The following is a 13931-nucleotide window of genomic DNA, read 5'->3' on the forward strand; positions in this document are numbered from 1 at the left end:
GTAATCATTGTGGCTCTGTACTGGGCACGCAGAGTCTGGTATCCCGAGCTGCTGAGCATGTGCATTGATCCTCCGATCAGACTGCCCCTTCGAGACGATCTTCTGTCACAGCAGCAGGAGAGGGTTCTTCACCCAAACCTGTCCACTCTCTGCTCTCTTGCGTGGAGATTGAGTGGCAGCAGTTGGCCGCTTTTGACCTTCCTCCTGAAGTTTGTAACATCATCTTAGCTGCCAGGTGTCCCTCCAGAAAAACGTTATATGCCTTTCGTTGGATGAAATTTGTGGCATGGTGGACAGACAACTCTGTTGATCCCCTTTGTGCCCCTCTTTCTGAGGTTCTACTGTTCATTCATTTCCTTGCAGAACAGGGTTCTGCTTTGGGCACTCTGAAGGGCTATTTATCTGTTATTTCTGCTTATTTGCAGTTACCTGATCAATCCTCCTTTTTTTAGGTCTCTTATTGTACATAGGTTCCTCAAAGCTTTTACTCCTATCTTCCCTCCATCCCAATACATCATGTCCCAGTGGGATCTTAATTTGGTTCGGTCTTTTTCGATGTGCACTGCTTTCAAACCTCTTCACAACTGTACCCTCAGACTTCACATTGAACACAGCCTTCCTTATGGTAGTTACATCTGCCCGCAGGGTGAGTGAGCTGCTGGACTCATCATCTAAACTGCCGTACCTCTTCATTTAACCTGACGAAGTGGTGCTTCACACTAGGGCCTCTTTTTCTGCCAAAAGTGTCATGCTTTTTCATGTAGGCCCATCTACCATCGTGCCTACTTTTTATGCACCCCATATCGTTCTAAGGAAGAGGGGGAGAGTCCACCGCCTGGATCCAAAAAGAGCATTGATGTTCTACCTTGTTCGTACAAAAGCGTTCCGGATGAACGACCAGCTCTCTTCGTAGGTTATGTGGGTGCGAAGAAAGTCGAAATGCGCAGAAGCGGACCATCTCCATATGGCTCATACTCTGCTTATTGTACCAGAGCTATAGCTGCAACCATGGCGTTAGCACGCAGAGTTCTGGTCCTGGACATCTGTCAGGCAGCCACGTGGCACCCCTGCACACGTCTATCAAACACTAGTGCCTGGTCAGTGGTTCTCTAGGGATGGACGCTTTGCTCTTTTGGTTCTGCAGGACTTTCTTGTTTGTTCGCAGATCCACCTCCGGGGATGGTGGGGCTTGGGTATCTAATCAAAGGTAAGGAATCAGCAGCAAGAAGTCTCTTTCAGATGGGCAGGGTACTTACCTTCAGTAACGCCTTATGTGGTAGAGGAAATATCTAGCTGCAGATTCCTTACTGACCCACCCATCTTCCTTGCTCTGTGAATGGATTTCTAGAGGCAGTGACTTCCCTTTGAAGGCCCTAGTTTTGATGCACCAGTAGTCAGTGATCTTCATGGTTTCGCACTTCTGACATTGAAAGTCATGAACAAAAACTGACGTCATTTACGGTGTGGACAACACTGACGATAGGCGCAAGGGTCGATCAACGCGACCTACCGGTGCACAGGGGTCCTGCCCATGAAAAATCTTCCGGATCCAGTCTGACGCCTCTGGAGAATTCAAAGGTAAGGAGTTTCTACCAGATAAAGCTTTACCAAAGGTGAATATCTTGTCCTTTAGTCTCACAAAGAGAATTATATTTTAAATGTAGAATGTGAATTAGAAAAATATGTAGTCTTCTATATATTTTGTAAAAGATTTCAATAATTTAGTGGTATTTGTATTTTTTTTTGCATGAGATAGATCAAAAACTGTGAAGGTACAAGTAGCTCTTTATTTAGTCTATTATGTATGCTTAAATTTTCGGGTCTGCCTATAAATAATTAGGATTGTTTGAGTATCCCATTAAAGAGTTACATCTCTGATGGAGGAGTGCCATCATATGAATCTATATGAATCCTTTGAAGGTGCAAGCCACCCTAAAGGTCCTTCTGCCTTCCACCAGGGACCGGTCAGTGTCAAAGAAACTTATAAAGTGCATAGCTACCCATAAAGGCTTCCCAGCGCTAACGGGCAGGCAAGGAAACTGAGAGATACCCAAGCTGTTCATGAGAAAAGAAAGGTCTTAAGTTGTTTTTTGAAGCTGAACAGGTTATAATTGGCTCTTAGTTGAATGGGGTTGAAGTTCCAGAGATTAGCTGCCAGAAAAACAAAAGATCTACCCTCACTCCTAGTACTACTGATCCTAGGGGTGGCCAGAATAAACTACTTATTTGATCTTAATTCCCGTGTTGAACAATAAGGCCTAATTAGATGCCTTAGAATGTGTGGTCTTTGAGCATATTTTACTTCATGAACAATGCATAAAACTTTAAAGCAGATCCTCCTTTTTTTTTTTTTTTTTTTTTCTACTGGTAACCAGTGCAGGCTGACTATAGTTGACTGAGATCGAGGAAGATTTAGCAACAGGCTAGCTGCAGCATTTTTAATGATCTGCAGCTTCTTGATGACATACTTTGGGCTACCAAGAAAAAGAGAGTATCTATTGTCCAGCATTCGAGATAAAATAAGACCTTGAATTACGGTTCTCCTTGTCTCCATTGGGATCCACTTAATTGTCTTCCTTATGACTCCGAAAAGGGCAAAACTAGACCCTGCTACTTTCCTGGCCTGAGGTGCCATTGTAAGATCTTTAGGAAAACTTCTAGACTATTGACGTCTTCTTTCGGGGCAGATCGATTCCCCCAAACATCTGGGCCAGCTGAGTTGATCCCATATGGAGGGATTGTTTCCAGTCACCATCACCTCAGTGTTGCCACCATTTTGTTTGAGACAACTCCGTCATCCAGCCATGTACTTGCTCCAAACAGTGGACAGATTCTCAGATGTAGCCTTGGAGTTGGAGTTCAGGGAGACAACAATTTGTGTAGACTGCGTAAGATATCATTGAAAAACTGGTAGAACAAATAATATCCACTAATGGATGTACATAGAAATTAAAAAGGGTGGGGCTCAAGGAAGAACCTTGAGGAACACTGCATTTAAGCTGATGGCTATCTGAAAGACAGGAGCCCTCTCTGACCTGAAAGCTTCTGTTTTCCAAGAAAAAGGTCAGCCAGAATAAGGCCTTGCCTTGCACTTGATGCTGAGAGCATCTAACCTGTGCCTGAGGATTGCATGGGAGACTGGATCAAAAGCTGCACTTAGGTCAAGTAGTCTAAGTGCAGCCGAACCACCTAGATCTACCATTTTTCTAATCTCTTCTGTAACCAGTAAAAGAGCAGGTTTCTGTACAGTACCCAGGACAGAAGCCGGTCTGCATCTGGTGGAGGTTGATTATGGATTTCCAAAAAGTCAGACAGGTACTTATTGACCAACTTCTCAATGATCTTACTAATAATACCAGGCAATACGGAGATGGGTCTGTAATTATCTACTTTATTTGAATCTAAGGAAGGTGTTTGTTTTTCTTTTTTCTTTTTTTTTTTTTTAGCAAAGGCCTAACAATCGCATGTTTCCATAGGTCCTGTACTTTAACTTTTTTCAAGATACAGGTTAAATAAGATGGTAAGAGTAAATATCAAAATGTTACCGGCCTTTAAAAAGATATCCGCAGGAGCAGGATCCAGCGGTGAGCCAGATTTTATAGTGATGGCTGCTTCCCTAACCCCATTACAACTCAGCAGCGGGAACACAGATAAAGTAAGAGTGGTAGGATATGTGGAAAAACCCCTCTACTGACTCATCAGAAAAAGCTGTTTCTCTTCCTAAGGAGTCTTAAATAAGATTGACCTTACTAATGAAGAACCTACCAAATTCTTCACAGCGTTCCTTAGAGGGAGGAGGACCCGTTCCTGCCACTTTAGGTTGCTAAAAAGAATTTACGATTTTGAAGATTTCCTTTGAGGCATTTGAGGACTGAGCAATCCTGTTGGCAAAATCCACAGTCCTAGCCTTCCTGATTGCTCATTGATAGGTTTTCAGGGCTTTTTTTTGTAAATAATCAGGTTTGCTACAATAGCTGATGTTCAGTGCAACCAAAACAAGCATAACAAAGTAGGGTCTTGTGCCCTCTTTGTGAAGCTTCTGAGTCTTTTTTGATGAGTGAAACTTTGTGTGGCAGGATCCTTTCACAACAGGACAGATGCTCATCAGGCATCACCTTGGCGATCATGAGTGACCTCTGCACATGGAAGTGACACAGGACATCTTCATTCACTGGGGCCTGCTCTAGATACACCTATTCACTCCCTCTGAACATACCTACTGTTCAGCCTTTAATACTTTAGGCTTCCCTCTCACTGGTAAGTGGGGGATCTTTTCTGACTTCGGTGAAACTCCTGCCTCCTATTTGTATTTCCTCTTCTGCTGCTGGACCTGCTGGTCTTGAAGAAAGTCCGAACCAAGCAAAATACTCTGGTGGTCCCTAATTGTATCAAGATGGTCTGGTACTCTGAACTGCTGATCCTGAGCATCTGCCCTCTACTTAAGCTTCTAATTTGGGATGGCCTGCTGTTCCAGCACCAAGGCAATGTGCTTCTTTTGAACATATTCACTGCTGTACTCTAAGGCTCTTGACCTTGAAAAATCATCAGGTATCATCTGGACGATCAGGAGTGATGTCTGCACCCAGAGAAATCTTTATTCACTGGGCACACTTTATGTATACCTATTTGCTCCCTCCGAACATACTTACTGTCCAGCCTTTTACACTTTTCTGTTGTCAGTAGGTGTTGTTTTCTGCCTTCGGTGGGACTCCTGCCTCTTATATGTATATCCTCCTATGCTGTTGAGCCTGCTGGACTTGAAGGCCAGATGGACCAAGCACAGCTGACTCTGGTGGTCCCTAATTCTATCAAAAAGGTCTGTCTGGTGGTACCTAATTGTGTTAGAGGGTCCGTTAAACTGAACTACTAACCGAGAGCATCTGCCCTCCACTTCACTTTCCCATTCTCAAGGATCTGCTGTCTCAGCTGGAAGGTAGGGTGCTCATTTTGAGCATAATTACTGCTTTACTCTGTGGCTCTTGTCCTTAAACTCTGTTTTACATTGGAATAATTTTGGCACGCTGTGTAAGGCTGTTGTTGGGCTAGTCACTTCATCCTGCATATTTTACAGTTTCCCTTGTTCTTGGAATGTGACTTTTGTTTCTTATGAAATTAGTATCATATTTCCACATGGGAAGGTCATCAACATTTCCTATATTCTTTTCTCCATTAGATCCCTGTTAAAAGGATGAGAAGATACACCGGTTGGGTCCACCGCTTGCTGGTTGTCATTTGTAGGTCTAAGGTGTATTATGTGGATGATCAGCTGTTTTTTGGGAGTAAAGAAAGGAAAGGTAGCCCAGAGGTGGACCATTTTGCCAGGCAGCCACATAGGTGTCTGTCCATACTTTAACCCGATGCTACTAAGCTCTGCAGGACTGCTTGGTGTGAAGTCCAGGAGCCAGTCCCAACACTTTGTAGGTGGTATTGGTTTGATACTGGTTTACATGGTTAGAAGTATCCATAAGAAGAACATTTGTTACCTTTGGTAACACTCATTCTGGTGAATACTATATCTAACCATAGATTTCTTCCCACTCGCCCATGTTCCAGTTCAGTGTACTTTTGTGTGTTAGTGAGGTTCCAAGTTAGTTGTTGCAAACTGTCAGTGAGCAATAAGGTCTGTTAGCTTCACTCTGCTTTCTTGAATGTGTAACATCAAATAGTTACACTATCATCAGTTCATAGGGATGGCAGCTTCATGAGGTTCTGTGTCATCATGTCCAGAGGTGAAACGGAATTTCAATACAGCGATAGATGGTTGTGCCTGTCAACATACAGGCCGTTTTGCATTCTCTTTCAGATGTACCCTGGTGACTGAGAAGATTCGTACGGGGTGGAATTTTTGGTTAGATTGATTATCCACTGGAAATACCACTACTGAAGTTAAGTAACTTAATTTTAGCAGCCTTAAGTCCAAAAACTAAATGAAAATCTCTAGATTTAGGTAAACTGCCTGGTTACTTTTTAAATGTAGGTTATTGTCCTAATTTATTTATCTTACAATCCGTGTTGACAAACCCCTCAAATCCGTGTTTACATATGAATTCTTCTTCTTGTTTCAGTTTAATATTTTCTTGAATCAAATAAACAGTTCCTTGGTTGACTCGAATATGCTGGTACGCTGTATTGCTTTGTCACTGGATAGATTTGAGAGCCAGACTGATGATATCAAAGGTGAGGTTGTTTATTAGGTTTATATCTTAAAACGTATTGTGTATAACAAGATACAGTGATATATTTTTCTTCAAGCATGCAAGTTCCAAGGCAATCTTCATGAGTTCTTTTTAAAGGTAGACGTTTTTGGTCCTCAATCACCTCCTGCATTCTGATGTGGCGCTGTAAAACAAACCTATGATGTGAAATGCCCAAGGTCCAATTTCTTTGTGAAACCACTGTTTTAAGCTATGATGTTTTCATTAAATATTTTAATGTCTGGAGAGAATGAGATCCTGGATGATGAGCAGCTCAGTTATGAAGTATGGCTCGTTGTGTGTGGAGGGTTGCATCCTTCTAACAGAAATTACTAGGAATATCATAGCTTAATTTGAAGAATTCCTTCTCCCCAATTAGCTGCCTCTTCTAAGGTGCTATAAGTACATTTTGTGTTTACATCAAATGTAGTCACCTCAACAATACTGTCAATTCCTGCTTTTAGGTAAATGGAAAATTGACAAATACAATTGAGGGGAAAGGAACATACTTTCCCCACCATTTTTTCAAATGTTTCACAAGCAACTTCAACCCTGAAACAGCTTAAATGGAACATACCTCAGTGATTTCCATTACCTCTACTTTTATATGTAGATGATGCAATACTTATTATATGGACTTAAATGTCTCCTGGTTATATAGGCAGTTCTGAAGGAGACTTCTAGCCACAGATTCCTCACCTTTTGAATATTCTCTAGGCATCAGACTGGATCAGCAAACCTTTCTGTAGTACCTCTGCTCGCTAGTAGGTGGCACCTTGGGACTCTGCATTGATGCCATTCCATGATGTAAATGTCTTGAAGAGCCTGTAGAGGTGCCACTCCCTCCACAGACGTCAGTTCCTTGCTTTCCGTGCCATCAGACGCAGATTTGGAGCTCTCTTATCTCTCAAGGACATTGTCCATTGAAATTTCAAAAACATTTCCTAGTGTGCAAGTGAATGTTAACCCCAAAAACAACAAGTTTTAAGCCCTGTAGGGACTGTTGCAAACAAATGTCAGTGATAGATCTCCATCAAGTGTGCCTGTGCTGTCTGGGGTCAAGTCACAACTCTATGGCTTGTTGTTGAATCCAAAGGCCATCCCAGACAACAAGGCGAAACTCTTAATCGCCAGACACAATTTAAATCTCAATGTGAATTGTCTAAGATGCGGTCCAAGTTAAAGGTTCGATCCCAGTCCTGTTCTCACTCCAGGAGTTGATAAAACCGTCTAGAGGATGATGTTCATTGAGATCTAAATTGCCGGGTAAGTTAAAAAAGGAACCTAAAAATTGAACTGGAACTCATAACCCTCTTGCCGTTCACATTCACACGGGGCTCCTTTATGGCTTTCAATCTCGCTACCACAGTCAGTTGAGTTAGAAGCCAATCCCAGAACTGGTTCTGTCACAACCAGAGTTTCTGGGGTCGTCCGGCACTCCAAAACAGATCGAAGAGGTCTGAGAGGCCATGCTTCCACACTTGTGATCTTTGCTGCTTCCCTCTTGCGCACCTTTGGGCCCTAAAGAACCGTGGTGCCTTCCGTCGGGGGGAACTATCGGTGTGTTCGCTGTTGGTGCTAGTTGGACTCTGATCCCATTGCCTGCGACCCCATCTGCACACTGGTTCCTGGAACTCTGCTGCCTGTGCCGTATCCATTGACACTGGACAAGGAGATAGCTATAGTACTGTATGTCGACGTTGGCCTTTGTTGAAAACCGTGTCCAGCAGCTGCTGAGGCTTCACTTCCCTCTCTTGATTTTACATCTCCACAAGTGAGAACACAAATCTTGCATTCCCTTTTCAGCATGGTCTGGGACAAAGAATCTAAAGCTGGTGACTAGTTCACTCATCTTGCTTGAGAAACATTGATACCATGCCTTGCAGGAGGCCAGTGACTTCAATACCTCCCCTGAATTTGGTCTTCTCCCACCATCTGTCACAGCCACTGAAGAACGATTCCTGCATCATGGTTATGTGTGTTCTTAAACTCCAACTGCCTGCCTTGGAAATTAAACAAGTGTGCTTATTAAAGTCCTCCAGTCAGGAAATAGCAGTCAGCAAAGAAATAGCGTGAGGCCACCGCCCAGTTCCAGGCAGCATTGTGTTCCTGTCTCAACACCCTTTCCGTGAACATTTAGTGATGCAGGCATCCACAAGCAGATATAACTCCAAAGCTTCTCTGACTACTGACTCCAGTAGGGAGTCTAAATGGATGGAGACATTTGGGAAGTGAGTTTTCTCTCCCACCAGCCTGGCTCTCGATTCTGTAAATTCTGTAAATGCCACCTGCCTCCTGGTATGCTAGTCCAACGCCCTTTGGGACTTCTTGGCAGAGGTCTTCCCCTTTTGCTCTGAAGATACCCTACCTGTCCTTTTCCAGACAATTCATGGTTGTGATACGGCCAAGTTCACAATTCTTTGTGTTTTGGACACCACCAATTCCATTGAGTGAGCCATTGGCTCCTATGTTGCCATTCCCTGCCATGCATGACTGCGGTCAACTTTTTCCCTTAAGGACATGCCCTATGACTAGACTCCTTATTTGCGGACAAGGCTAATTCCACTTTAAAGCAATTAAAAGATTAGTGCCATGGTGTTGGAAATCAGGTCTCTAGTTGCCAGAGGTAGATACTCTTTCCAAGCAGGGACTACAGTCCTAATCAGGGCAAAACAAGAGCACATCGTAAATTAAGCTGTGCTCACCCTCTAGTAGCTTGGCACAGAGCAGGCTGGCACAGAGCAGGCAAGCTTAGCTTTACAAGGCAATGTATAAAGTATTTGTGCAACACACACAGAGATCACACTGGTACACCACAAAAAGCCTCCAGACAGATGTAGAAAAATAAACAGTATTTATAGGTTTTAAATAAGACCTAAATGACAAAATCCATTCATCAGAAGTCGAGATAGTCAAGTTTTCATATATTAAAGCAGCGTAATCTGCTGGCTTGTTTTACAAGGTATACTGCAGTTCCATTAAATAGGTGTGGAATGTAGCAGTGCTCAAAGGGTGTGCGCCACGCTGAGGTTCGCGAAGGGCAAGAACTCTTCCTTTATATGAATTACGGTAATACGATCAGCTGAGCTCTTCCTCGTAAAGCAGCTGGCTACTACAGGATTATGTCAGGATCCCAAAGCATGGCGGGAAACACAGAGTCGAGTGCGAGGACCACCCGGTTACAGTTGGGCAGAAGGAGAATCCTAAAACATGTTATCCCCATGTCACAGTACCTTGCGTTTGACTTTGTAGCTGCTTGACGGGGGAACCATGTTGCTGTCTGGCTCGGTCGTGGGGCAATCCACTGCCGACCCCGTAGAGATTGGGCAGGAGATGCCCAACACCGGAAGATTACCAGGGACTAGGGTGAATGTGTGGCTCCTCCTGGGCACTCACAATTGCACCGGAACCCCTTGTAGTCACGGTCGATCTCTCCTGGAGGGCTCCTCACGGGGATTGTAGTGGAAAAAGGGGGTGGCTGCAGAGTGCCACTGCAGCATCAGCTGGCTCTTAGGATTCCTCCAGTGCAGCAGCCTTTAGTCCAGCATAGTTTCTTCCAGGCCTAGTAGTGTACTGATTGGAATGGATCAGAGACGCATTTCTTATAAAAGAAAGTGCCTTTGATGTGGGGGATGACTACAAAGGGTTTCTGTGAAGTGCACTGGTCCCCCTTTGAGTTCAGCCTCGACTTCAGACTATCAATGTGGGGATAATCAGCCCCTTGTATGGGCTCTGGTCACTACCCTTTGAAGTGTAACTGTGAGCCCCTCCCAACCTTCTCCCCAAGAAGACAGATCAATACGCCGCGGAGTGCAGATGCAGCTGAGTAGCCTGTGTTGGCAGAGAATGCACAAGTGTAGCTATCACCTAACTCAGATTCACATGTATTGGAGACAGGCTGTAGGCATACAGGACAGTGAAGGCAGAGAAATGCCAACTTTCTAAAAGTAAAAGGAACTGATGATGGACAAAATGCTGAACAATGCAAAAATTCACTCCAAGTCACAAAGATCTGGGTTTAATCCATTGTTTTTTGCCCACTACACCACCCCAGTTTGGACTCAGCCATATGCTCATCAGTATTGACCATGTGCTTAATGGGACCAGTCCAGCCTGAATTGCCAGGCCTGGTCCTCCATGGCCCAAAAACAAGCATCCTGGGACTGGTTTCAGGGTATCACCCCTCATCAGCGAGGCTAACTTGAATCCATTGGCACAGTGAGCACTGTACCCACGTCTGGGCATACCCTTCCCACTTAGAGCGCATAGGCAGATGATGAACAGAATGCTGAACAATGCAAATATTCACCCCCTCAAGTGAAAAAGATCTGGGTTCAAGCCATCTTTTTTTGTCCACCACACCACCCCAGTTTGGACCCAGCCAAACGCAAATCAGTCTTGACCCTGCTACCAATGAAAACAGTCCAGCCTGAACAGCCAGGCCAGGTCTTCTCTGGAACTGAAATAAACACCCTGGGACCGGTTTCGCTGTATCATTCCTCATCAGCAAGGCTAGCTTGAATCCAGTGGCATACTGAGCACGGGACCCACGTCTGGGCATACCCTTCCCACTTACGGCAACTTTAGCAACACAAAAAAATGATGGACAGAGTGCTGTAACTTTTCATCACTCACCCATACTCACAGATTTGTGTTTAGTCCATTGTTCTTTTGCTCAACACGCCGCCCCAGTTTGTACCCAACCATATGGATATCAGTCTAGCCCTGCACCCAAAGTGAACAGTCCAACCCAAACTGCCAGGCCAGTTCCTCCTTGGACCAGAAACAAATGTCCTGGGACCGGTTTCGGAGCATCACCCCGCATCAAGCAGGCTAGCTTGAATCCAGTTGCGTAGTGAGCACAGGATCTACGTCTGGGCATACCCTTCCCACTTAGGGTGACAAAAGCATTAAGAACAGATGATGTATACGGAATGCTGAACAATGCAAACATTCACCCCAGTCACAAAGATCTGGGCTTAATCCATCGTATTTTCTAAAAGTGACATTTCTATAATAGTAATAATAAATCAGACTTCACCAGTAAAGAGGACTTTTTGTGACCATTCCAGTGATAGTAAACATGATGTAGCTACTCCTCTCAGATCAGGAATTACATCTTAAAAGTAGATTTAAAAAAATCCCAATGCTGACCTGTGGGATAGGCAGGTCTTGCAGTAATGAAAAACTACTTTGGTAATTTTTCTTTACCAGGGCATGAAAAAAGTAAGAGTACACGTCCTGCCTTTTGCTTACATGGCAGCTTGCCCTATAGGCTACCTAGGGCCTACCTTGGGGGTGACTTATATGTAAGAAAAGGGGAACGTAGGGCCTGGCAAGAGGTTTTAGATGCCAAGTCGGGGAAGTAGTGAGACTGCACACACAGGCTCAGCAGCAGGCCTGAGACCTGTTTACAGAGCTTCCTAGGTGGGTGGCACAAGCCCCCATTAGTAGCATTTATTTTACAAGCCCTGGGTATATGGTATCCCACTTTACAAAGGCCCTGCATGTAAATTAAATATGCCAATTGTGGATACACCAATGTTACCATGTTTAGGGGAGAAGCACATGCACTTTAGCACTGGTTAGCTGTGGTAAAGTGCTCAGAGTCCTAAGGCCAACGAAAAGGATACAGCAACAAAACAGGAGAAAAATGCAAAAAATTTGGAGGGGGGGTGGGGGGAGAGACCATCCTAAGGTTGCCAGGTCCAACACAAGGAATGCTCTCTGGGCTTATCTGCCTGCTTTGCCAACTGCACCAGCCATACTGCTCCATTCACAGCTTTAGCAGAGCTGTCCCATACCACCAGCCTGTCCAGTCTCACCAAGGGACCCAGCAGTTTCACAGTCGAGGCTGTGGTGTTCACTGCCCCCGTGGTCGGGATCATTGGGCCACCCATCCCAGTGCCTCACCAGCGAAACCCCTTTAGCATGCCCTTAGGAGAGCACGGTCACTGATGGGAGGCAGGATCCAACGATTCTTCTCGGATTGGGAAATCATTACTTCAGATAGATGGGTTCAGCAAATCTTTTGCAGGGGATGCCTTACACTTCTTCTCTTTTCTGCTGCACCTTCCACTGTCCCTTCAGGACCATCTTGCCGTTGTGCAGAAGGCACTGTAAGCCCCTTTGGCTGTCAAGAGGGTTCCAGTGTCAAAAGTAGAACATGGTTTTTATTCCCGCTACTTTCTGGTGCCCAATAAGGATGAAGACCTTTATCCTGTATTGGACCTATGCCCTTCAGCGCCTTCCTCTGGAATGAGAAATTCTCAATGATTATCCTACCCCAGATCTCTCTACCCTTGATCCTGGATGATGGCGTTGGACCTGCAAGAATAAACGTTTTCCATTAACCCGTCCTGAAAGCCTGTCAGCGGTACTTGTAGATCCTGGTGCGGCCAGGAGCGTTTTCAGTTTGCTGTGTTTCTCTTCGGTCTCACCAGCACCAAGTGATGACAAAGGTGGCAGCACACTTTGAGAAGTCAGGGGTGCCGGTCATCTACTATTTTTACAGATGACTCGCGCCCAGGCAGTCGTCCACCGCCTCCACACTATCATTGTGCTAACTTTTACTCAGAATCTCCCTTTCATCGGACCATTCTGGACACAATTTTGTTTTGTGCCTTTCTCCTGGAAAGGAGAATCCAGGACATGCATACTATGGATCCCAATCTTTCAGCCTCGGGCCTGTATTTCATTGAAGTCCAATGAGGATTTTGGGGTTAATTGGTCTCCTGCATCCTGCTGGTCAACAACACCAGGGGTGACACATGCAGGCTCTGCAGGTGGGACTGTGATTGGGTCTGCGGTATTTCCCCTCTTCCTTCCCCACCCAAAGTGCATTGCACTTTCTTGTTGGAGTGGCTATCTGGTAGAGGTGGAGATCAGAGGTCTCTGGTTTCCAGCGTACTGCTAGCTCCATATCAAGCTTCTGGAGCTGAGGACCATCTGCTTGGTGTTGACAGTCTTCCTTCTATCCCTCCAAGGGTGGCTGGTTCAGAGGCTCACAGATAATGCCACCACCATGTTACACTGCAACAAACCAGGTCACAGATCCTGTGCTAAGAAGCTCTGCGCCTCTGAAAATAGTTGGACCACAAAGGAATTTTCCTGGTGAATCACCTGTCAACCACATTCCTCTGTCAGGTCAGTATCTTGTGCGGGGACGAGGTTGTGGTACCTTCAGACCCAGAGGGTCTGGCAAGAAGTTGTCCACCTCTCAGGCCCGACACCCCCCCCCCCCCATCCTCCTAGTGTGAAATTTGCAAGACCACATGCGTCCAGTTGGAGGGAGGATTCAATTTCATCACACTCACTGGTGTTCTATAGCATCGGACAAATGGGTCTTGCAGATCATACAGAAGGGCTACTCCCTCCGGTTCCATTCTTTCCCTCCCTCTATGCCTCTATTAAAAGAACGTCTGATAAAGGATCACTTAGGGCCTCATTACGAGTTTAGCGGGCGGCGGAGGTTGCCTGCCAAACTCATTCCGCCAACAGGCCACCTGTTCTCATATCTCATCGGTGCTGGATAGCAGTGGCTAGCGTGGTCAGGCACTGTTGTCTGGCACTGCTGCCAAGGAGTTTGTGGATGGCAGGCACCCGAGTGATGGGTAGCAGGCTACAGCAAACAGCTAGCAGCACAAGACCTCCTCCAAGCATGAGTGCGCTCACAGCCCACAATCTGTCACCCCTCAGGTCTTTGTTTCGCTGCTGCCACTCTTAAGTCTGTCCCGC

The 13931-nt window shown here is 45.3% G+C and overlaps 1 protein-coding gene across 3 annotated transcripts in view; it reads left to right on the top strand.

Moving 5' to 3' along the window:
* The window catches only part of TRPC4AP (transient receptor potential cation channel subfamily C member 4 associated protein), a 561565-nt gene that overhangs the window by 344899 nt on the left and 202735 nt on the right, over window positions 1-13931 (top strand). For all 3 annotated transcript variants that reach the window (XM_069243893.1, XM_069243896.1, XM_069243894.1), the window contains one exon: window positions 6066-6177. In XM_069243893.1, the coding sequence (XP_069099994.1) occupies window positions 6066-6177 (112 nt within the window). The remainder of the gene's footprint in view (window positions 1-6065; window positions 6178-13931) is intronic.

The sequence above is a fragment of the Pleurodeles waltl genome, chromosome 7, assembly GCF_031143425.1.
Source record: "Pleurodeles waltl isolate 20211129_DDA chromosome 7, aPleWal1.hap1.20221129, whole genome shotgun sequence".
Classification (NCBI taxonomy): Eukaryota; Metazoa; Chordata; class Amphibia; order Caudata; family Salamandridae; genus Pleurodeles; species Pleurodeles waltl.